General features: G+C 44.3%; 2 protein-coding genes across 2 annotated transcripts in view; both read left to right on the forward strand.

Annotated features, from left to right (window-relative positions):
- Positions 1-23,611, forward strand: part of LOC309415350 (protein unc-13 homolog B-like) — a gene marked incomplete at both ends in the record, with an annotated part of 220,582 nt that overhangs the window by 98,591 nt on the left and 98,380 nt on the right. The gene's annotated exons all lie outside the window — the stretch shown is intronic.
- Positions 19,098-21,497, forward strand: LOC309415984 (uncharacterized protein; the record flags this gene model as incomplete). The annotated part of the gene is made up of 1 exon (XM_082013723.1): positions 19,098-21,497. The coding sequence occupies one exon, from the start codon at positions 19,098-19,100 to the stop codon at positions 21,495-21,497; it is 2,400 nt and encodes a 799-aa protein (XP_081869849.1).

Genomic DNA, 23,611 nt, shown 5'->3' on the forward strand with positions numbered 1-23,611 from the left:
CTTCACAGGTGTACTATGAAACCACCAATTAATGCTTGAATTACTTGAGTAATACAGTGATGAGTGCAAAGAACACTCCTTAGCCCATTGCATGTAACAGTGATGTAACAGCATGTAATGTAGGGCCTGGCTGTGATACAATAAATAATGCATGTAGTCATGCTTTGGGTAACATGAAGGAAACAATATTAAATAGTTCCTTGTTCAGTGAGCAGTAGAACACCCTCTCTTCTCGCTGAAAAGGGGGTTTACCTCCAATCAGAGAAGGAATGGTCTTTAAGTTCATATGGGGTGCTACCTTGTAGGATCAAGGTGCTGAATTACTGTAGCCAAACCCTTATGTGTTGGACCTACCTTTTGCAGAATGCATGAACAGTTTTGTAAGAGACCATCTCCCTGTTCTCACTGTCAACCTCAGGTAGGAAAACATGTTTCAACTAAGCCCTGGTGTTAAGGGCAGCTGGGTTGTCATGCAGGCCATCCATGGGGAGTCATGCACTTTCATGCCTATTAGCAGGTATATGGTGTTACCATGTAGTTTCCTATCTGAGATAGGTTCTGGAATGATGTAGGTATGAAGCAGTAAAACCAGGACCTGGGCAGTGTGTGAAGAGATTAACTAGACCATCTATCTTCCTCAAAAACATCCCTGAAAAATGCATGTAGACCCTTTTGTTAAAACCTTCTGGGACAGAGATTTTGTAGCTTCCCTAGACAAACCATGCTCACTTATACTTAACGATTAAAAGCTTTTCCAGATGTGTAACCTAGCTTTCCATGTTTGAAGGCTGTTGTATCTACTTGAGGTCTGCATTTCACAGCATCTGCAACTTTTCAATTGTGAGCAGCGTAAGGAGAGGGGTCAGCAAAACTGCTACCATGGACTTCCGGAGGGCAGACTTTGGCCAGTTCAGGTCACTGGTTGAGAGAGTCCCTTGGGAGACAGTCCTGAAGGACAAAGGGGTCCAGGAAGGCTGGACAGCCTTCAAGAAGGAAATCTTAAAGGCGCAGGAGCAGGCGGTCCTCATGTGCCGTAAGAAGAGCTGGGGGGGAAGGCGACCGGCCTGGCTGAACAGGGAGATTTTGCTGGGACTCAGGGAAAAGAGGAGAGTTTATCACCTCTGGAAGAAGGGGCAGGCAACTCATGAAGAGTACAAGGATCTCGTTAGGTCAAGCAGGGACAAAATTAGAAAGGCAAAAGCCCAGCTAGAGCTCAGTCTGGCCACATTTGTAAAGGATAATAAAAAATGCTTCTACAAATATATTAACAACAGAAAGAGAGGCAAGGAGAATCTCCATCCCTTACTGGGTATGGCAGGGAACATTGTCTCCAAGGTTGAGGACAAGGCTGAGGTACTTAATGCCTTCTTTGCCTCAGTCTTTAATAGCCAGTCCAGGTATCCGCAGGGTATTCAGCCCCCTGAGCTGGAAGATGGGGATGGAGAGCACAATAACCCGCCCATAATCCAGGAGGAAGCAGTTAAGGACCTGTTAAGCCACCTGGACACCCATAAGTCTACGGGTCCTGGTGGGATCCACCTGAGAGTGCCGAGAGAGCTGGCGGAAGAGCTTGCCAAGCCACTCTCCATCATTTATCAGCAGTCGTGGTTAACAGGGGAGGTCCCAGAAGACTGGAGGCTTGCCAGTGTGACACCCATCTACAAGAAAGGCTGGAAGGAGGATCCTGGGAACTACAGGCCTTTCAGCCTGACCTCCGTACCGGGGAAGATCATGGAGCGGTTCGTCTTGAGAGTGCTCACAGGGCATGTGCAGGACAACCGAGGGATCAGGCCCAGCCAGCATGGGTTCATGAAAGGCAGGTCCTGCTTGACCAACCTGGTCTCCTTGTATGACCAGGTGACCCGCTTAGTGGATGAGGGAAAGACTGTGGATGTTGTCTACCTGGACTTTAGTAAAGCCTTTGACAGCGTCTCCCACAGCATTCTCCTGGAGAAACTGGCGGCTCGTGGCTTAGACAGGTTTACTCCTTGTTGGGTAAAGAACTGGCTGGATGGTGAATGGCGTTAAATCCGGCTGGTGGCTGGTCACAAGCGGTGTTCCCCAGGGCTCGGTTCTGGGGCCAGTCTTACTCAGTATCTTTATTGATGACCTGGATGAGGGGATCGAGTGCTCCCTCAGTAAGTTTGCAGATGACACCAAGCTGAGTGGGAGTGCTGATCTGCTGGAGGGTAGGAGGGCTCTGCAGAGGGATCTGGACAGGCTGGATCAATGGGCTGAGGTCAACTGTATGAGGTTTAATAAGGCCAAGTGCAGGGTCCTGCACCTGGGTCACAACAACCCCATGCAATGCTACAGGCTTGGGGAGGGGTGGCTGGAGAGCTGCCCGGCGGAAAGGGACCTGGGGGTGCTGGCTGACACCCAGCTGAATATGAGCCGGCAGTGTGCCCAGGTGGCCAAGAAGGCCAACAGCATCCTGGCCTGTATCAGCACTAGCGTGGCCAGCAGGAGTAGGGAGGTGATCGTGCCCCTGTACTTAGCACTGGTGAGGCCGCACCTTGAATCCTGTGTTCAGTTTTGGACCCCTCACTCCAAATGCTGAGGTGCTGGAGCGTGTCCAGAGAAGGGCAATGAAGCTGGTGAGGGGTCTGGAGCACAAGTCTTATGAGGAGCGGCTGAGGGAACTGGGCTTGTTCAATCTGGAGGAGGCTGAGGGGAGACCTTATCGCTCTCTACAACTACCTGAAAGGGGGTTGTGGTGACGAGGGCGCTGGTCTCTTCTCCCAAGTAACCAGCGATAGGACGAGAGGAAATGGCCTCAAGTTACGCCGGAGGTTTAGATTGGATATTAGGAAAAATTTCTTCACCAAGAGGGTGGTCAGGCATTGGAACAGGCTGCCCAGGGAGGTGGTGGAGTCACCGTCACTGAAGTGTTCAAAAAACGTGTGGATGTGGTGCTTCAGGACACAGTTTAGGGGACAATTAATGGTTGGACTTGATGATCTTGAAGGTCCTTTCCAGCCTTAGTGATTCTGTGATTTTCCTTCCCAGGTTTCTTGATCAAAAAAGCAATTACAGCTCTAATTGAGAGTATAACTTCAGGGTTTTGCACCTCCAGAACATGTCTGTGCTCAGATGCCTTTGCATTTTGGTGATGCTGATTATTTAATTAGATGTGCAATTAAGACATTGATTGTAATTTTCCAATTTCATGAATTACCAAGTCCTTATGTTTTGGATGCCATTAGGAGGGAGGGATGTAATTTGAGGGAGGAAGCAGCAGAGGGAGAGTTTTCTCTGCTATAAATGCTTCCTTGCTGCTTGTTGACCTAAGGTATTCAACCTGACTCTAAAAGCCACTATAATAGTTGTATCTGGAATAGGGGCATGCAATTGGTAAAATTTTTGAATCAGATGAGTTTTGGTTAGCACAGGTTTGCTAAGAGTCTGTCTTCTACTTGTACTTTTTGATTAAAAATGGAGAATGACAGTTCAGCTAGAGAAAAGCTTCCACACTTTTGGGTGGGCAGCCAAAATCCAGGACAAGAGCTCTGGGAGCACTCAGTTGTTTTCAGGAGTACATTTAAAGAAGCTTTTCTGTCTGTAATTGCTGGGGCACAAGGAGGCAGCATGCTACCCCAGAGCCTGTCACCTGAAACAGCTTTGCTTTTAAAGTCTGACTCTGAAGGGTGGTGTGGGCTGTGATGGGTGGCGTTGGCACTATCTTGGCAGCAGCTTGTCAGGAGGTAAGGCTTGTTTGTGTCCTGGAGTAGCTGGATGAAGAATAAAATAGCCTCTTCTGTGGAGTGCTGGGTTGCAGAGATGATAGTATTTGATTTTGTATCCCAAACGTCAAGCAAACATCCATGTGGAAATAAGAATGGGACAAGCAGGCTTATCCTGTGCATTTAAAGGGCTGCTTCAGCTCATCTCTTAGGAAAGGCTTTGCCTGTTGTTATGAGTGACAGTGATGACTATAAACAAATCAAATGGAGGACGATTTTAATCTGAGCTTTTCTAACTTTATGACCAACACCCCTTTAAGGATTTTGCACCTTAAAAATTCCCATGTCAAACTAGATCTGTTCTAGACCCAGGAGGAGTATTTGACTGGTGTGGCAGCAGTAGCCTTAGAGGGAAGAACACGCGAGGACTCACTGCAGGCAGCTATAAGGTCTCTTCTCAATACCTGCCTGATAAAAATCAGCCTCAACTGTGAAGTGTGAAGATTTGTAGCCCTGCAAAAGCATTAATGTTATGTTAACTCATTTTTTCCTTAACCTTATAAAAATCCTACTCCTTGAGTCTTGCTGCATTCTTGGCCTTGCAAATATTCATTATTCCCAGGCTATGTGAAAGTCTTTCCTTCAATTAGTTCAGAAATGTTCATCTCTCAGGGTTCAGCAGACATCCTTAGAGTCAAATATTGCTAATATATGGAGTGTATACTTCTTTCTTATGAAGACAAGTCAGCCAGTGGTTTGATCTCACGTATTCACAACAGATGGACTTACATTGCTTGTCTTTGGAAGGTAAACAGTCCCAGCATCTCCGATCTTTAGCAGTTTTTTCAATGTGCCAGTGCTATACTTGTTGCCTTTCTACAAGCCAAATAATTCACCTTTTTCTTTTATGGGAGGGAAGAACCTTTTTCCAGGAGGAGAGCTTTTGGGGAAGATTGTCTCCTTCCTCTTTTTCAAGTGTTTCAAGGCCAATGTCTGGCCATTATCAGTTTGCAAAGTCCTCGGGGTACTGTAGGAAGGACCTGTGTCTTCATTCCCTTATGAGCTTGCAGGTTGCCCTTGCACCTTGCCTTACTCTTTCCTAAGGGGAAGAAGAAAGAATCAGTGCTTGAGTGACACATTGCTTAAAGAAGTTTGTTCTTTCATCTGAAAGCAACATCTTAAGCATATATTTTATAAGTGTGTTCTGGTAGTATTGTAATGACAGAAACTGCATTGACGGGGTAGTTTTAAGTGCCTTGGAATATAGTCTTCTGTCTTCCAATTGTCTGTCTTGGCAGCACTGCTTAGGTTGTGTTGATGCACAGCTCCTCAAAGTGTGGTATTCCTTGAGGACAGCTGTCAAACAGGAGGAGGTCAGTGTTCTTTCCATAACACTTTGTCTTTACACTGCTGATTGATTTGATCTTCTTGTGGCTTTCAAGAAGATCAGAAATGGCACGTTTTCACTCCTGAATGAATTGACGAACTTTATACTGTGTATTTGAACTTCTAAGGTCTAATGCAGCTCTGAAATGGAGTTTACTGAGAATTCTGCTTTAGGGAGACGCAGCAAGCAGTTTCATTTGGGACAGGTGGTTCTTATTTTTCTTCCAGTGAAACAAACTAAAAATTTGTTTTTGAGATCTGGGGTCAGAGATGTCTGAGGCCATTTGTGAGATGAAGTAAACCTGAGTGTGGGTTGGACAGAATTTATCCCTACTGTTCCAGACAAACACTCTCTATTGAGTTTTCCCTCTTCCCTCTTGACTTTTTTTTCTCTCTCTCTTTGTTTAATCCCTATATGTAACATCCTTATCTTCTAATGTCATGGAATCATCGAACAGGTTGGGCTGGAAGGGACTTTAAAGGTCATCTAGTCCAATCTCCCTGCCATGAGCAGGGATAGCTTCAATTAGACCAGGTTGCTCAGAGCCCCGTCCAACCTGACCTGGAATGTTTTGAGGGACGGGGCATTCTACCACTTCTCTGGGAAACCTGTGCCAGTGTTTCACCACCCTCATCATGAAAAACCTCTTCCTTATATCTAGTCAAAATCCACCCTCTTTTAGTTTAAACCTGCTGCCCCTTGTCCTGTTGCATCAGGCCCTGCTAAAAAGTCTATCCTCATCTTTCTTATAAGCCCCCTTTAAGTACTGGCAGGCTGCAATAAGGTCTCCCTAGAGCCTTCTCTTCTCCAGTCTTTGCAATCCCAACTCTCTCAGCCTGTCCTCAGAGGAGAGGTGTTCCATCCCTCTGATCATTGTTGTGGCCTCCTCTGGACCCACTCCAACAGGTCCATGTCTTTCCTGTGCTGAGGGCTCCAGAGCTGGATGCAGGACTCCGGGTGGGGTCTCAGCAGAGCGGAGCAGAGGGGCAGAATCCCTTGCCTTGACCTGCTGGCCACGCTGCTTTGGATGCAGACCAGGATGTGGTTGGCCGCCTGGGCTGTGAGCGCATATTGCTGGCTCATGTCCAGCTTTTCATCCCCCAGTACCCCAATTCCTTCTGGGCAGGGCTGCTCTCCATCCCTTCATCCCCCAGCCTGGATTGATACTGGGGGTTACCTCGACCCAGGGGCTGGACCCTGCACTTGGCCTTGTTGAACCTCATGAGGTTCACACAGGCCCATTCCTCAAGCTTGTCCAGCTCCCTCTGGATGGCATCCTGTCCCTTGGGCACATCAGCCGCACCACTCAGCCTGGTGTCACCTGCAAACTTGCTGAGGGTGCACTCAATCCCACTATGTCGTTGATGAAGATACTAGAGAGTACTGGTCCCAGTATGGACCCCTGAGGGACACCACTCACCACTGATCTCCAGCTGGACATTGAGCTGTTGACTGCTACCCTCTGGATGTGACCATCCAACCAATTCCTCATCCACCCAAAAGTCCACCCATCAAATCCATCTCGTTCGCATTTTGAGAGAGGGATGCTGTGGAGGACTGTGTCAAAGGCCTTACAGAAGTCCAGACAGACAACATCGGTAGCTCTTCCCTTGTCCACTGATGTGGTCCCTCCATCATAGAAGGCCACTAGGTTGGTCAGGCAGGAATTACCCTTGGTGAAGCCATGATCACTGTCTCAAATCACCTCCTTGTCTTCCATGTGCCTTAGCATAGCTTCTAGGAGGATCTGTTCCATGATCTTCCCAGGCACCGAGGCGAGGCTGACAGGTCAGTAGTTCCCAAGGTCCTTCTTGCTACTTTTTTAAGAAAGGGGTGCAATGTTTCCCTTTTTCCAGTCTCCAGGGACTTTACCTGACTGCCAGGACTTTTCAGACATCATAGATATTTCATCATATTTTCAAATACCATAGATATCATGACTTTTTAATATAATAGATTCAAATATTATAAAGCATTTACTTAACCCACCAGTTTTGTACTTCCCCAAGAGTCATGACACTGGAAGTGTTCTTGCTTGTCCTCCTGCAGGGAGAAGGGGTGCAAGTGTGAGAGAGGGAGGAGCAGGACCTGTGCTTGAAGCGTGCTCATTTTCCTTTGGTTAATCCACTTGTGCTCATGAGGGAATTGCTTACTTTTACAATTTTATCAGTAATTCAGTCCTTTAGAGGAAGTTGGAATGAAATAGATAATGAGGATTAAAAAAGAAGAAAGGATAATATATACCTCGCAGACATCAAAGCATTTGACCTATATAGCTGAGCCTGGCTTTATCAGTTTTAGTAATTCCCTGCTGGCTCAACCTAAAATTAAAATCTGTTGGTGAATTAAAAAATCACAGTAAGAAGTATTTAAATTTTTATGTGGAAGTTTATTTCTGTAGTAGAAGGCAAATAACTCAGCACTCTGAGCCTTAAGGTAAAGCACACTCTTTCTCCCAGGCTTCTTTTTGTTCAAGTTGTGCCTGTTTTTCCCAGTTCGGAATGATCTTTATTATTTCAGTAAACAAAACATCACTGAAAAACAGAGCCTGTCTCAATCTCCTATGCATTAGGTAAGGGTTTTTAAATGTTCGAAAACTGCAGCCTTCCTTGCTTCTGAGGGCACCTGTGTTTTTGTCTTTTCGTAGCCACTTTTTTCATTCCAGCTCCTTGTGAGCTGTGGTGAGGGCTGTGACATTTTCCAGCACTTCATTACTCTGTTAACGATGTCTCTTGCTTCTTTCTCTAATGTGACTTGCTCACTTTTTCCGTGTTTTTTCTCTGGTCCTGTTCCTAGAAGGTAGCCATGGGAGTACCAGGATTTTATGAGATAGTGCTTGGAAATCTGCACAGGCTCTTTGGGTCTCAACAGCTGCAGCTGGAGGACTGTGTTTGGCTCCAGTGCATTCTTGTCTTGCTTGTGCTAATGTCTGGTGTTGATGGCTGCAGGGATGGGCAAAGACCAAGGAAGGAAGAGATGTGAAGGACAGAGCCAGTGATGGCAAGATTACATTGGCTCCACTTGTACTAGGATCTTGGGAAAAAGTAAGACATGTAAAAGCCAGGGGGGCTGTCTGATGGATGCTCCAGGTGCTACATAGAGTTGACGTGAATTAGAAGGTGTTGTCTGACAGGTGCTTAATATTTTTTAAAACTATTGCTGTGAGAGAGACCCCTGGCAAGATCTTTTTTGTCTTATTCATATGTAGAGCTTTGAAGATGCTAAGTGCTGCACAAATCCTGGATTGCATTTTTATTTTCTCAGTTGAGCAGTCTTCATCCTTATGTGGATGAATTTGATACAGAGCTTCGGCTCTGAGCTCAAGTGCTATAATTGGTGTGTTTAGTAGCAATAATTTCTATTGCAGTGGAACTCTGTGCCCTCAGTTGGGTAGCAGCCCTGTTCTCCTGGCAGGGTGCAAACATATAATGAGAAATTCGGGGTCAGACTCTTAAAATAATTTAAAGCTAAAGCACTTCTGAAAATCCTGACCTATGGTCCCTGTCCCTGCAGCAAGGGAAAGACCAAGAAGAGGGAGGGTTTTCTGGGGATTGGAGGATATGAGTGACCACAGAGGAGCACCAGCCTTACAGGGGGTCAGAAAGGAGGCCGGTGGCCTGATTTCTGTGCCTGGCTGCAAGGAGCAGTGCTGTGGCTGCATGTGGAAAGAGCAAAGGGGTACTATGCACCAGCGGTGCTGATGAGACGAAGAAAGTATTGTGAATCATGGCATTAGTCTATCTGTATGCAAAATTTGTGCTTACGTCCATCAAACAAACGAGCTGATAGGGACACCAGCCTGGCTGATGTCGGCTGATGCTTCAGCAAGGTGCTGGGATGGAGCGGTGGGACCAGAGGGTAGAAGGTGCCAGCAGAATATCCCATGCAGCGAGGGCAGGGCTGGGAGCACAGTGATGCTTGTGGAGGAAGTGGTGAATAAATGTTGTTACTGGTGTAGGTAAGAGATTGTGGGGGGGAGGTATCATTCACAGCAAGGCTGGCTCACGAGGAGGTAGGAGGTATTTGAGCAGATGGGAGGATAGTGGCATTTCCACAGCTAAGTCATATAGGCCTCTTCAAAATCCCACCCCACACTGTGAAAAGACTTTGTTTTGAAAGATGCAGTGAGTTGTCCTTGAGCAAAACCAGGAAGTGTGCACAGCTCCCATAGAGTACCTTTGGTGCTAAAGGCAGAGCAACAGCATTTGGGAAGGAGGTGGGTGCTTGTGTTGGGTGCATGAAGAAGGGAGACAGGATGGAGGGGGCATTTGTGAAAAGGAGGATGTGAACGTGGACCAACTGTCCAGGAAGATTTTCTTAGCACAGTGTGTTGGATGCCCCTGGAGCAGCTTGTGGGGCGAGTAAATGGTGCCTTTAATTCAGGCACTTCTTGCAGGATGTGTGCCTACTGCTGCTCACTCCCAGGAGAGAAGTGTTGGTACAACGTGAGTGGATCTGATTCTGTGCACAACACTTCTGCGGTCATTCTTTTATGTAACAGTGTGACTTTTATTTTTGGGAAATGCAAGATCAATGCAGTCCCTCACACTCGTAAGCAGAACTGGTACTAGTCTTCCTTGGAAACTGGATACGATTCATTTCAGCAAGGGCATTGCTGAATCTTGTGGGTTAGTCTGGGGGTGAACAGGAGATGTTAAAAAAGCTCATCTATATCAGAGTGGCGTGAAGAATTGTCTTGGAGCTGGTTAATTATGTTGAGTCCCGGGCTTTTTTCCTCTGCTCCGCAGTCCTGCAGGATGCCAGGAGTCAGGCAGAGCGCTTTTCCAGCACGGATCTGCTCGCTGCGCTGTACTGCCTGCTCTCGTAATGCTGAAGGAGTGCGTTTTGTCTTTAGTCAGATTGGCTTCATCAGTTCGTATTTCCTTCTGAATGGATAATAACGGGGAGAATCATCTCGAGGCGAGGAGCGTTGGTGCGCGAGTGGAGCGGGAGGCTGTGTGTGAGGAGCTACGCAGTCAGCAGCTGACGAGGAGGAGTAAAGTAGCAGTAGCTGCACAGCTTTCTCTCTGCCTCTGAAGTACAATATTTTCTGTTGAGTCACAACTGAAGAGAAGGATGAAGTTTTAACTGTACTTGGTACTGCCTGAGAAAGGGAAAAGATGCACTGTGGCAGTGAACTAAAGAATTTCTGTTGAGGGATACTCCTGGAAGCCGACAGGATTTCTGCATTTTTGGCTTTTACATTCATTGGCTTCTGCTGTTTTTTGCTTTTTGAATTTTTAGTAGCTGTTTGCATTTTTTTTCCCCCTTCAAAACATGCCTTCAACTTTACCTGATTTCTCATCCTAGTGCTGCCATGGAACGGGATACTCTTGGTGCCTTTAACATTGCTTTCCCCGATACCTGAGATGGGACAGCAACAATATGTTAATAATTTCCATAGCAAAAGTTCGTTATCTGGTGAACCTTTAACAAGATTAGGAATCCTTCAGGACTTGTATTTTCTATGAGAACAAGCTATTGTATTCTGTCATTTTCTATTAATTCTATACATTTCCTTTACAATTTAACCTTTTATTTTATTTTGAATCAGCAAGGTAAGTGAATGATTGGATCAAATGAAGGGGCTGGGTATGAACTGCAAATAGGCAGCAACCAAGGAAAATTGTTCTTTATTTTTAAAGTATGCTCTGTGTGTGCATGTATTTACTTTAGCAATACAACAGCTCTGTTGGAAGCTGACTGGATTTAAACACGTGCTTTGTGAAAACAATTTAATCTTAGTATGTTCATTTGTATGCTCTGTTTCTTAGTTTTTGTGTTCGCCCATTAGACACTAATTGTAGATGTCTTGTAGCTGGTATAATTGAGGTTGTGTCTGTTTACTTCTCATACTTTTCTGTTACGAGGGTTTGTATCTCAGCTGGAATTTGACATCAAAATCACTATGTGAAGAAGAGCTAAAGGGAGAGGGATTTGGGGATAATTTAAATTTGATCACTTGAAAAGCAAATACCTTGAGGGTAATTAAATTACTGGTTTGATTCTTCCTTAAATGTCACTTAAAAACAGGCTTGCTTTTAACCCAGAGTGTTTGTCACTGGCCTGATTTCCTGTGCTGAGAAGCTTGTGAGTTGATGAGATGAGATGAAATGACTGGCATGCAGGAGCAATGAGGATGCTGTACAAGCTCGTGAATCAGAGCAGATGGTGTGACTGTTTCACATATCTTTTCAGTTTTCATTACTTTTATATGGGCAGCTTTCTTTTGCTAATGGAGTGAGCCTTTGGGGGATAAACATCAAGACTTGCTACAGAATGCTAAGGTCTTCTGTCCTCAAGATGAAAAGAAGAAAGCTTATAGAAGTAAAGCTGCAGTTATAGCCCAGGAGGATTTTAGTTGCCAAGCGCCGCAGTTTGGTAGCATGAGCTGGAAAACCCTAATTATTCCATCAGCTGCCTACGTTACCTTCACCTCGCCTGGCTGAACGCTGCTGAGTGTCTGCTCTAAAGGAGTCCAGGACAGGTCAGAAACAGTGGGCAAGATCATGTAGCACCAGTCTGTACTGCAGCTGTGCTAGCACTGCCCTGACAACAGAAGTTGCATCTCCTAATTCATCACCCCGGGTTGGTGAGTGCTGCCTGTCCCTCCCCTACCTGAGTGTGCCTGTGAGCTGAGGCACTGTTCCTTGGAACACTGGCTCCAGACCTCCTCAGTGAGTAATCTGTTTGGAGAAAATTCTTAGGGGTGAGTGTTTCCTGGTGGTTCTTGTCAGAAATGCAGCACTTGCAGCGTTCACACTAGTGCTTCAGCACTGGGCTGTAAATTGGATTACAAGTAGAGGAAAGATATAGCATGTTCTGTTTCTGTTAGTCTAGGCAGAGCTGTTAGCATCCTTCAGCATTTTCATCATGGTGCATGCAAACCTTATTTAAACCAGAAGTACTGGGTTTGTACTGGCAGTGCTGTCTGTCTGCTCTCTGGTTAGAAGCAGCTCAATAACCAGAAACCTTTCCCCAAAGCCTAGCAGACATTTCTATAGTTCTGATGCCAGGGCCAGGCAACTTGTCAGTATGCTCCAGTACTTTTGTTTCAGTTCTTGGTGCTGTTTCCTTTAAACAAAAAGTTGGTTCTTCCCCCTGGCTCAACTGTTCATTATACTTGGTCTTTAGGATTCTTAATTGGGAAAAATCTGTTTTAAGGAACAAGTAGTGCTTTAGGTTGTCATGGGTAAATCATGTACTGATTGATTCAGCTGTGTACAAAGCCCCCATGCTCTGGAAGTAAGGGGACTGCTGAACTTAATTGTGTCTCGGTTTGCTCTTAAACTGCCGATAGCTGCGGCTCAGGTTTTGTGTTTGCTGCTAAGGAGTGAAGTAACTTTACATAAGAATGACAGAAGCACCCGTGATTTCTTTTTTTAGTAGTCAATTATCCTTTTGCCTTTTTCTCAGCACAAGATGGTCTCAGAGCTAGGCAGGTGCCTCAGACTTAGCTTGCTGCCAGCTGGGCATGAGCCTTGCACTTCTGTGTTCGGCGGCTTCCAGCCTGTGCCTTCCTATGCATTTGGGGACAACCCCTATTTCTGTCCCTGGATGCCACCTTTTCTTGGCTGCCAGGTAATGACAGACCTCATTTATTACTGCCACCAGTGCATCACTGTGACAGCCACTGCTGCTTTAGCTTGCAGAAAAAACTGTGATAAGAGGGGTTGAGCACAGAGAATGCAAGGGCTGCCTGGTGCCGAGGCGCTCTGGGGGGGCTCCCAAGACAGCTGGACTTAAAAGGCCTGAACATCTCAATCCCGCTCCATCTGTGCTCACAGAAGTGATGCTGGCGGGGCGACCGACGTTAGTCCCATTTTACAGAAAGCTGAGATGCACTCTAGCAACTTTTGTGGTGTACCCTATGTTTGTAGGGAGTATTAAGAAGTTAAGGCGGAGTGTGCTATCTCCTTGCTCTACTACATAGCAATACTCTTTAATTACATTAATTTAATTTCATGCTGTTTCACAACAGAATTTTTTTATGCTGGTAAATGCACTTGCAACAGTTCAGTGGGTGTTTTACCATCATACTTAATGATTTTTACTGTTCCTTCACTTTGTAGCCACACTGATAACTTGCTTGTACAGCACAAGAGGTGGATTTTGCCTCAGTTGATTCGCCTTTTGCAAAAAGTAATAAATAACTGCTATGTGGGAGGTGCAGAACTGTGTAAGTCATTCAGCAATGTTCCCCAGATCTGTTTTCCACCATGAGAGTGACTGACTGGCCAAACCTGACCTTTTGTCATATCTATCAAACTGCTTTCAAAAGATTTCAAGTGTGTTTTTTCTAAAGTGTGACAGGTGGGAAGGCTGGCTCTTGTTGATGTCCCTATTGAAGTGTTCTGACAGTTTTTGCTCAGCTTTGTTGAAACAAACTTGTAGGTATAGATGAAACATGGAAAACATAAATTGGAAGTGCTTAAAAATTTCAGAAGGTTCTACAAGCAGGGCTGGGATGTGGTTTTGCAGCTCCTGCAGTAATCCCTGAATAAAGTTGAGGGTTGGCTGCAAAAAGGCAGTGAAAGGGATACTGAAGGACTGTATAATAGTTTCTTTGCTCACATTGTTTTGTTTTAAAAATAATTTTCGTCCTTCTGTAACTACTGTCTTTTCAATTAGCATGGCTGTATTTCCTCTTTAAGCCACTGTGAAGTGCCAGGTGTCTCTTCTGCATCTTACTTTCAGCAGAAATGTCCTGAGGTGAACACATTTTTCAAGAGAACGTTTTGTTCTCCAGTCCGGCTGCTCTTCACCCAGGATCACTCAGCTCAGTGCCTCCTTGTTCCAATAATTGATGCCAGGACTCAAACTCAAAACGTTTTTGTTTCAAAGCTATCAGGAGAAGGTTTGAAAAGAGACATTCTCAGAAGCAAGCAATAATGCTATGTTTAGGTATGATCCAACCCAAAATTAAATCTAATCATGTTAATTAGAAAATAGTATGCTCACCTCCAGAAGTCATACCTCAGCAAAGCTGGCCGTAACCCTTCATGTCTCTGTCAAGCCCTGTTGTTAGGATTCTTCCAGCAATTAATGTAATATAGCTTAAAAATGCTATAATATTCCAGGAAGAGTTGATGTTTCAGCATGCAGAGTGCTGGGGTGATGTTGCTATGGCAGCCTTAGGCATGATTTCTTTCTCTTGCTAATGCCAAAACCTTTTTCTCCTGGAATGTCCAGCACTTAGTTATTGATAGGCTTCATCTTTAAATGGTTCTTTATAAAGTAGCAAGACCATTTATCAGCCATTTTATTGCTTTTCCTAATGTAATTGCTGGTATAGGTAATGCAATGCCACTTTGTGTGGAAGATACTGTAAATACAATCTAATTTAAATCTAAAAGACTTCACTCAGTGCAATGGTGGCATGAGTTGATAGCCAGAGAGGCTGCTGTGAAGTGTTTTTTGGTCGTAGTTAATTGTTTTTATACTTATTTGCTTGTGACTCTGAACATCATGTCTACCCTGGGGTATCAGCACCTAACGTGATGGTGCAAGGTAAAGGTGACTCTATTTCCTTAGTGTGATGAAAACCAGACATCTTGTAAAAAGCTAAACCAACCTCATTTTAGCAGAGGTTTAGTGGACACAGAAGTTGTGTTCTCACCCCGAGGTCTTCCACCTGACTGCAGCCAGCTCACTGCTGTGTGGGCAGGGCTGAAAGGCACTGCGGAGCTGCCTTTGTTTTGAACCACGTTTGTCCAGTGGCTCACAGAAGTGAAGATGCTGCTCAGAGTGGGCTGCAGCCAGCTCTCCTGAATCTGGTGAGAGCCTGACCTTCTCCAGAGTGCTGTATGTGTAAAGTAATTACAGTTCATCACTTCGTGGGATTTCTCACACTCTTGTTTCTCACTCATTGCTGGCATGCCACATTTGCGCTCCTATTGTCATCGCAAATCCGTATTTCAGGAGCAAAAGTAACCGTTACTTGTGTTATGAGGATATTTCAGAACTGTGGATGGTAATAAGCTGTGCAGTCTTTGTGGTAGTTCACCTGTTTCTCCCATTTGAAATCTTAGTATGTCAGTTTTGTCCTCCTGGGAATTGCAAAACAACCCAAGCATCCCCAGGTAAAGCCACAGATGTCTTCCTTGTGCTCAGCTTGAGCCTGGCTGACTTTTGAGAAGTTGGGAAGCATAGAAATGGTGGTACCTGTGCATGCTGCTCTTCAGTCTGCACACCCAGAGACAGCTGTGCTGAACTGAGCATGGAGTTCTGGAGAGAAACGCCTGCAAAAAAGGCAGTCAGAACAAAGCTTGTGTAGTGAGTGAGGTCTTGCAGTATCTGGCAGGGTACCCGGATGAAAATACTCTTTCTTTAAAGAATTGATTTCTTGTTATGTGTTAATGTGACTCCTGGAGTGATTCTGGAAGAGAAGAAGACTTCAGCAAGGATTTGCATCCAGATTAGATTTTTTTTTTTTCCTCCCCCTGGCTGAACCTGCATTACCTTTCATTGTCACTTTGCCCGTCTGTGCTACAAAGAAGCATGACTCTAACACAGGCAACATTAGAGGAATAAGGGATCTTAACAGGGAACAAGTGTCTGCAGAGCACCTAGTATAGAGCAGTGGAAGGAACGGGAGCACACACACACCCGGGGTGGGGAGAAGTGGTGGACCCTGGCAGGAGGTGCAGAGGCAGCATGGGGCCAGCCTACACGATGAAGTGGGCACATATCCAGAGCTCCAGGTCTGAGCGTGGGTCTGGGGTAGCAGAAGTCAGGGAACGGAGGGAAGCAGACTGTGGGAGAGGTGCGAAGAGGGCAATTCTCTTACCTGCTCTTGGGATTCCTGTAAGTGGGCAGTGTTTTGTTCTTTGATGGAAATGGAGATTTCGGTTCACTTCGACCCACTGTAGGGATAAGTAGTAAGGCTTCCGTCTGAGCCAGAGCTGCCATCCTTGTGTTCTGCTCTGGCCTTGTTCCCAGCCTTGGAGAAACAGTTTCTGTCCCTCTTGGGGCAAGCTGGAAAAGTATTGCTGGTATTTGAAATCAAAGATGTTTTTTTGAAAGTCTCTAACAAAATAAGTATTTCTGTATGTCTATATATGCACATACATACATCCATCTATGTACCACAAACATTATATATAAAGATAAAAATAACAGCATTGTAGTGTTTGCACTGAGTTGCCTGCTTTGGAATGGCTGCAGTCCTGCGATTAAGTGTTCAGCAGGAAAAAGCATTCTCCGTAACAAACTGCTGCTGTCAAGTGTTGCAGCAGACAATGGAAATGAGAGTGAACTCTGGCTTGAATTGATTTCTTTTTTTAAACTAAAATGATCATTAAGCCCCTCTGGTGCCTTGAAAACTGCATGTGGAAGAAGTGTGATGAACATTGAGCATTCCGAGGGAATCCTTGCACAAGCATGTATAGGTTTTTCTCCTAGAGCTTGGGGTTCGATATGCTGGAAGATATTTGAAATTAGCATCTCTGTGTGCTACTCGCAAGCAACACACATAGGGAGCCACAAATGTAGAGCTCTTCTTGGCTGCTGTTAATTCAGGTGCTTGCTCGCTGAGGGTTCACTTCTTAATTTTGATACAAAAGTGTTTTTCTGTTGTTAAACACCGGTTAGCCACTCAAGTGAAAGGTAAACTGTGTAAATGGTGGAAAAAGAGAGCCTGAGCAAGTATTTCTTAGGTCAGCCCTGTTCTATGAGGAACAATCAATGAGTTAGATACAACAGGCATTGAAAAGAAAAGCTGGTATTTATGGACTAATGGTCTGAAAATTCTATAAAATCAAAATTTATTTTCTATAAGAAGCTGACGGTCAATCTAACAGGGAATTTGCCTAGCCTACATAAGGTCAGGTATTGCCTTTGATATGGAAGTTCAGCTGAGATGCTGGATGATGGGGCTTAAAACTGAAGCACAGATGCAACCTCTGTTACAGAATATTAATTAGCTCTGGTTGTAGAGATTGGTATTTGCAAATGCTGGTTCCTCCAAATCAGAATCCACTCTCTCCTCCCTTGCCCCCAAAGTGAAACAAGCAAAATGAAAACAAAATACTCACCAGGATGAAGATGCTGGCTGTAGCATAAATGGCTGTCAGGTGGAGCTGGAGGATGTGTTAGGAAGAGTTTCTGCACTGCAGCAGCTTGGGATCAGTGCAGGTGTTGAAACTTTGAGTTAATGATTTGAAAATGGGAATTGTTGTTTGATGTCTGAAAGAGGCACCGGTGAAAGCTTCTGTGAGCTCTGGAGCGGGCCTTGGGCCGTGAAAATGCTCAGAGTGAGTTTCTTGAGCCTTAGATGACAGCCTCAATCCGGTGCAAAGAGGACTATTGTAGTGTTCAGTCCTCTGCTTAGTATGAGAGTGTGACATATTTGGGCTCAGCACTTGGTTCAGCATTCTCCAGTGGGTGCTGCTGTAACAATATGTGACCCTCCCCGCAGAAGACTTCAGGGTTGCAAAGACCGTGTTAGGAGAGCCAAGGTTGCCAGACCTCAAAGAAGGTGTGGATGGAGCAGTAAACAACGTCTTGATATGAACTCTAACACATTAGACTTGAAACAGCTAAACCAAAAACAGGGTTAGAAACCCTGTTTCTATTCCTTTCAACATGGCAGTAAACCTTCCTGCTTAAAGCCAAACGCACTTGGCAAATTTAAGTTAGGCTGAAAGTTGCGTTTGATGATTATGTTTGTGCATTGTGGAGCTTAAAAGAAAAATCTATTTTTACAACTAGGTAATAATAAACATGAAAGACAGTTACTATCAATCTTAAATCAAACAAGAATGTGAAAAGAATATGTACTTCAGCAGCAAGTCAAAATTGAATCATCAAAGACATTGGGGTTCTCCAGTCACGTTGGCTCCAGGAGGACTTCTGTATGGGTCTCTGTCTACCTTGCTCTCTGGAGGAAAAAGCTAACTGTATGTTGCTTAGTAAGTATAACAGTGAAGACACATGAAAACTTTAAGTAGTTAACATAGTATTTTTTTTTTTTTGCTCTTTACAGAGGGGATTTAAATCGGGGAAGATGATCCACTGCAAAATCTTGTGGGTTGGAGTAGAAGTGACATGCAGAGTCTTCATTCTGTCAGCTCAGCCTGTCTGTACATATGCTGAGTGTGGCATATTTAACTGCAGGTTAGCTTGGGAGCTTGTAAGCTTTGAGGTTTTTTGGTTTTTTTTTTCATGTTTGGTAGCAAAATATTAAGATAAAAATATTAAAATAGCAAAAAGGTTTTACACTTAAAATCTGTCATCCAGTCTTCCTGCCACTTTACATTGCTTTGTGCAATTCTTGTGGGATAGCTGGTACTGTGCCAAGTTAAACTTGATTTCTGCTTTGGTTTGAAGCAAGAAAGGATGAAGGTAGTGGACTTGAAAGGAAAGGAAATGTGCAGGGATAGAATCCCTAATTGTCAGAATTCTCTATTCAGAGGGGTAATTATATCACACAGCGCACCATTGCCAGGAGCTCAGCTTAGAGTAATTTGCAAATCTGGTAGAAAAAGGGAATGGCCACAGAATTGCTTTTTTGTTTGTGGGTTTTTTTTGTGGTTTTTTTTTTGTGTTCCTTTTTTTTTTTTTTTAACTTTCTTGGATAGAATAGGGAGCAAGGAACACTTATTTTGACAAAGAAGGACCTGATCTGGGGAGGTGACCAAAACCAAGACGATGTCTGCACACTTTAAATAGCATGTCCTCTTTCTGTCTGCTTTTATGTGGATTCTGTTTTTTTTATTCTGCTGCCTAAGTTACTTTGGCTATTTCTATCTGAACCAAACTGTAATGTTTTTTCCCCTCTTTTGGTAGCTGCTTCGTGACAGAATAAAATACTGGATGCGAGTTGTGCATTGGGAAGTGATTGATGTGTGCTTGTGCAACTTGTAGCACTATGAGAAATACAGGTGCAGCTGCTGATGATGTTTGCTAGAAGTAGACTGAAAAGGCAAGAAAATGAAATTGCGCTTCTGTACAAACAACCTGTTGTAAAACTCTGGGGCAGGAAGCAATTCCGGAAGCAAAAACTCCATTTGTTTCTGCGGGACAAAATGAAGAGGCTTCTTCAAGGCCAGGTAGATGAGAATCCAAACCATGCTCATCACTGCCAGCTCTCCCCAGTGGAGATCGAAACGGACATGTATGTTTGTGGAATAAAGAGGAGTTCTGCAAGCACTGAATTTTCCACTGCTGGAGGGGGCTTTCATCAGGATGGAGGACGTGATTCCAAGGGAGTAAGCGAAGTGTGTGTTGGTGAGGTGGAACTGAACTGGGATGGCTATGTAAAAATACCATGCTCTGTTCAACAGAACAAGAAGGACTTGCAGGGAAGTTCTTCTGATGCTACGACACAGGCCTCTTCTGAAAGAAAGGGCAGAGTGTCTGAGGGGCAGGACCTTTCTTCCTTGAGCATTACTATGAGCTGGAGGGAGGTAGCTGAAAGGCAAGGGTGCTTTCCCCAGGAAAAGTCCACTGCATACAAGAGTCGTCGACGGCAGTCAAGAGATCGCTCAGCTGATGTGGTTGATTACATTGTTAAAGAGCTCCAGGGAATAAGTCGCATCCAGACAGAGATTGCAGAGCTCCGGCAGCACCTCACCTTGATAAAAGGCTCTGTGGATGAAGTCTCCAGCTGCGTGGATACGGTCTTGAGTGAGATAGAAGGCCTGCAAGGTGGTTCCACTGGCAAAACCCAGGGTACACGTGCTCGAGAGTCAAGTAGGGAAGTACACAAGGAAGAACCAGTATTATATTTTTATGGTATCCCAGAAAAAGATGGTGAAAACACAGTAGAGCTTATCTGCAGCTTCTTGTCTGAATATCACTGTTTCAATGGTATCCAGTGCAGCAAGTATATAAAAGATGCCTATAGATCAGATATTGGTACAGGCAAGCCATTAACACCAAGACCAGCAGTCGTGAAACTTGTCAACTGTGAACAGAGAGACTTTATTTTACAGAAATCTATTGTTCTGCAAAGCTCAGGGGTCCGAATTGCTACCAGTGAAGAGCAAAAGCAGCAGAATGGCCAGAGGGGCCGCAAACCAGATTCAGTCTCTTCGCAGTCTGGCTTCAAGAAAAATCATCGCAACTCAGTGAATCCTGATGCAGCTCAGAGAACTGATGTAGTTGGGAACCTTCAAAGGGACTCATGCCAGATTAAGTATAAAAGCACGAGTAGGAAAACACAGTGCATAGGGGAGAGACTTGATTCCGTGCAGAAGTCAACCTTGACTAAGAAAAGCAACTTGATAAGTGAAACTGGGAAGGAAGCACAAACAATAAGCTGCAGTGAGCAGCCTTCAGATGACAGTGACATTGACCAGGCCCTTCAAGAACCTCTACAAAGTCCACAGGTGAACAATTTGGCCAAATTGGGTGATGGAAATTACTGCTGCTCATCTGACTCTTTGGGCCATGCAAGCCAGACGTGTGCTTCGAGCAATGGTAGTGAGCACAGGCTTGACACTGAAAGTGTCCCTCGGAATTCTTCCCTTGTAGATAAAGATGAGGGGATAACTGCAGAAGAAATTGAAATAGACTCTGGTACCCCATGCAAATTTACCAGTGTGGAGAAAGTTGATATTCAAAGAGAAGATGTTTCTAGTGCGGTGACAACCATTAGCTGTGATCATACAACAGATGAAATGGCTGATAGTAGTGACAGCTTGAAAGATATGATGCAAATGGACCTGAATGATCAAGATCCAACTGATCAGGTCTTTAGGGATGTCCTGGAAAATTCTCAATATTTCCTTGACCACTCCCGGGATAACATTGATCTTGTAGACATGAAGTTTTACACTAATAAGCTTGGGAAAGCAATTAATCACTTCAGGTCTGCTCTGCAGGTAGTGTTTCACAAACTGGAGACAAGTGATTCTGAAATCCTTTTAGAAAATGATAGTGGATTACAGATGGATGATGACAACACGCTTATGCTGACTAGTTCAGGTATGTGTGGCAGCTCTGACAACTTTGCAGAAACCCCTCCTAGTCAGTCCTCTGAGAGCCAGGCAAACACAGTTGTCACCAGCGAAACATCTGCTCAGATGCACTTTGTTCCTTCCAGTCTTTCCTCTGTTCCACATGAGCCTCCTGTTTCCAGTTTGATGCCATCATCTGACTGTGAAATCCCCACTGGGCAGCACTCGCCTCCCGAGGAGCTTGGAGGAGATGTGAACTCTCTACCTGACCCCGCAAAGGAGTGCAGACCCATGAGCCTTGACAAGGTGTGCGCAGAGACCATCTACCTGAACAAATGCATCAACAATTTCAAAAATGTGCTGAGGGAAAAGAGACAAATGCGTAGGAGACTCTTAAAAGAATTAGCTCAGGAAGGAAACTGGATTTCTGCTGAGGAGGCAAATTCAGGTAAACAAATGTTTTTACGGAGATGTCAAAGTCTGATATTTGTGCAGCCAGTAGCCAACACCTTATTCTGTGGGTGAATAATTTGTTAGAAGCTGTGAGCAGGCAGTTACAAAGGCAAGTACATATGCTATACAACAGCACTGGCCAAAACCCCCTAAAATTTCTTGTGTAGCACACTGAAATGCAAGTTAGCAAGCTTCACCTCTTTTTTTTTTAATTTCTTTGTGAGAGGGAGGGAGATTTGCAGTGCATCTTCAAAATAGCAGGTGCGAAGGTTTTTTACCATAATTCGTTATTTGGTTTCTTCTTAAATATAATAGTCAAGGCATGATAACAAAGTGTGCATTTGAGCTATAAGTAGCTCAATAGTAGATTTGCAGTTTTGGGAGTTGAGTGGATCCAGACTTCAAGTGGCTCCACCATGAAGTGGAAACTCTCAGTGTTTAATTACTGCTAGATGTTATCCTAGTAGAGACCTTTAAAAATAAAAATAAGAACAGTTGAGACCTGTGTTTTGGTATTGTTTCTATAACTTGTCCATGAGATAAGAAATTTTCCATTTCCATGCAGCTACATCCCTTTATTGCCAGCACAGATAGTGAAGTGTTTGACCACAGCAGATGTGAGCTGATAACAGCGGTGCAGCAGTTCTGGTCAACCCATTCCTGAGGATGTGGGAGATAGAAATGACTGACATGTTTTGATAGGCCTTGATTTGATAAAGCAAAACCTAACCTTGAAATGTAGATGCATCTGCCCCCTCCTTCTCCAGAGAGTGAGAAAAACTTCTCTGTCCAAATCACTGCACAGTTAAGGGAAGAGGCTTTGTTTCAAGAGTGGTAGATGTTGCAACTACAGCTTGAAATCTTCACATCTGTCTTGTGAAAAGCCTTGTATCAAATGTTTTTTTTACTTTTCTCCCTGCAGTTCTGAAAGCTAGTCAGAATAATCAGAGTGCTCTTTTTCCCATTGAAAGAGTTGTCTCGCTCCAAGCGTCTTTTTCAGTGACTGCTTTCGCTGTGAAGAAACAATCTGTCAAGCCGTATTTGACTTCTGTACCAGTGACCTTCTCAGTTATGCAGATCATAAAGCTTGTAATCAGCTTGTTGCTTTCTTATTTTGTATGGTCCTTAGTATAGGGTTTATTCAAACAATAGGTATTTAATGAGGGAAACACTAGGATTTTGTTAGCAGGCTTGGCACAGATACATGTGTATTTTTGTGTTTCAAGGGAATGTTTAAATTACTAAAGTATAGGTAGTACAGATGAAACTGATTTTTATTTATTTTTAAATTCAGAAAGCTATTTTTATTTTCTGTTAATCCTTTTCGTTTTTTTTCGTAGTGTTTCTATAGTGCTCAAGTCCTGGACGTATGTCAAAATTTTAGGAATCAAGGGAACAGACAGTGCTTTGGATTGCATTTGCCACAGTGCAACAAAAGTATTGAAATAACCTATTTCTGAATGTGAGAGGAGGCTGCTCACCTCAGCAGAGTTTGAGCAGTACAGGCACGTTCACAAGGCGAGAAGTAGCCAAAACCAGTTAAGGAGCAGGAGGATCACAGCTGGATTTTGGTACCTTAGATCTGGCTCCAGGGTAGACTGGAATTCCTGAGCATCCCTGGTTCAGTTCTCCTGAACATCATCTAGTGATGTGACAAAGAGTTGATGCTTGTGTGACACTTGTGTAATGGCATATCTATGTGGTAGATAGGACAATTGAAGTTATAACAATAAGTATGGGATGAAATCTCAGTGTAGGAAGTGTGCTCTGAGAGACTGGAGGCATCTAAAGGAGTCAAGGGTAGTGGAAAACACCGGATAAAGAATGAGAAATGACAGAGAACTGGGAAGAAACCCTGGAGGAGATGTCAGGAATCAAAGCAGCCCAGACCATCAGGTCAGGGAAGGGGAGAGCAGGCCTGTCCGGAGTGCAGGTCGAGGGATGTAATCACAGCAGCAGCCGTTCGCACCGGACGGGCAAGGAAGCAGTGGATGAGTAACCACTTGGCAGTAGCCAGAGACAGAGAAGGGGATTACAGTATTGCCAAGGGCTGTAGAGCAGGGCAAAATTAATCATATAATCATTCAGTTTGAAATAGGGTTGTTTTGGCATGCATTTTCTGAGGAGGTAAAGCAACAGTTTTACGTGCTTCTTCTCTGTACTTGACTTAAAATTTGAGCCAAGCT

This window comes from Phaethon aethereus (assembly GCF_964289735.1).
Source record: "Phaethon aethereus genome assembly, chromosome: Z".
Lineage (NCBI taxonomy): Eukaryota > Metazoa > Chordata > Aves > Phaethontiformes > Phaethontidae > Phaethon > Phaethon aethereus.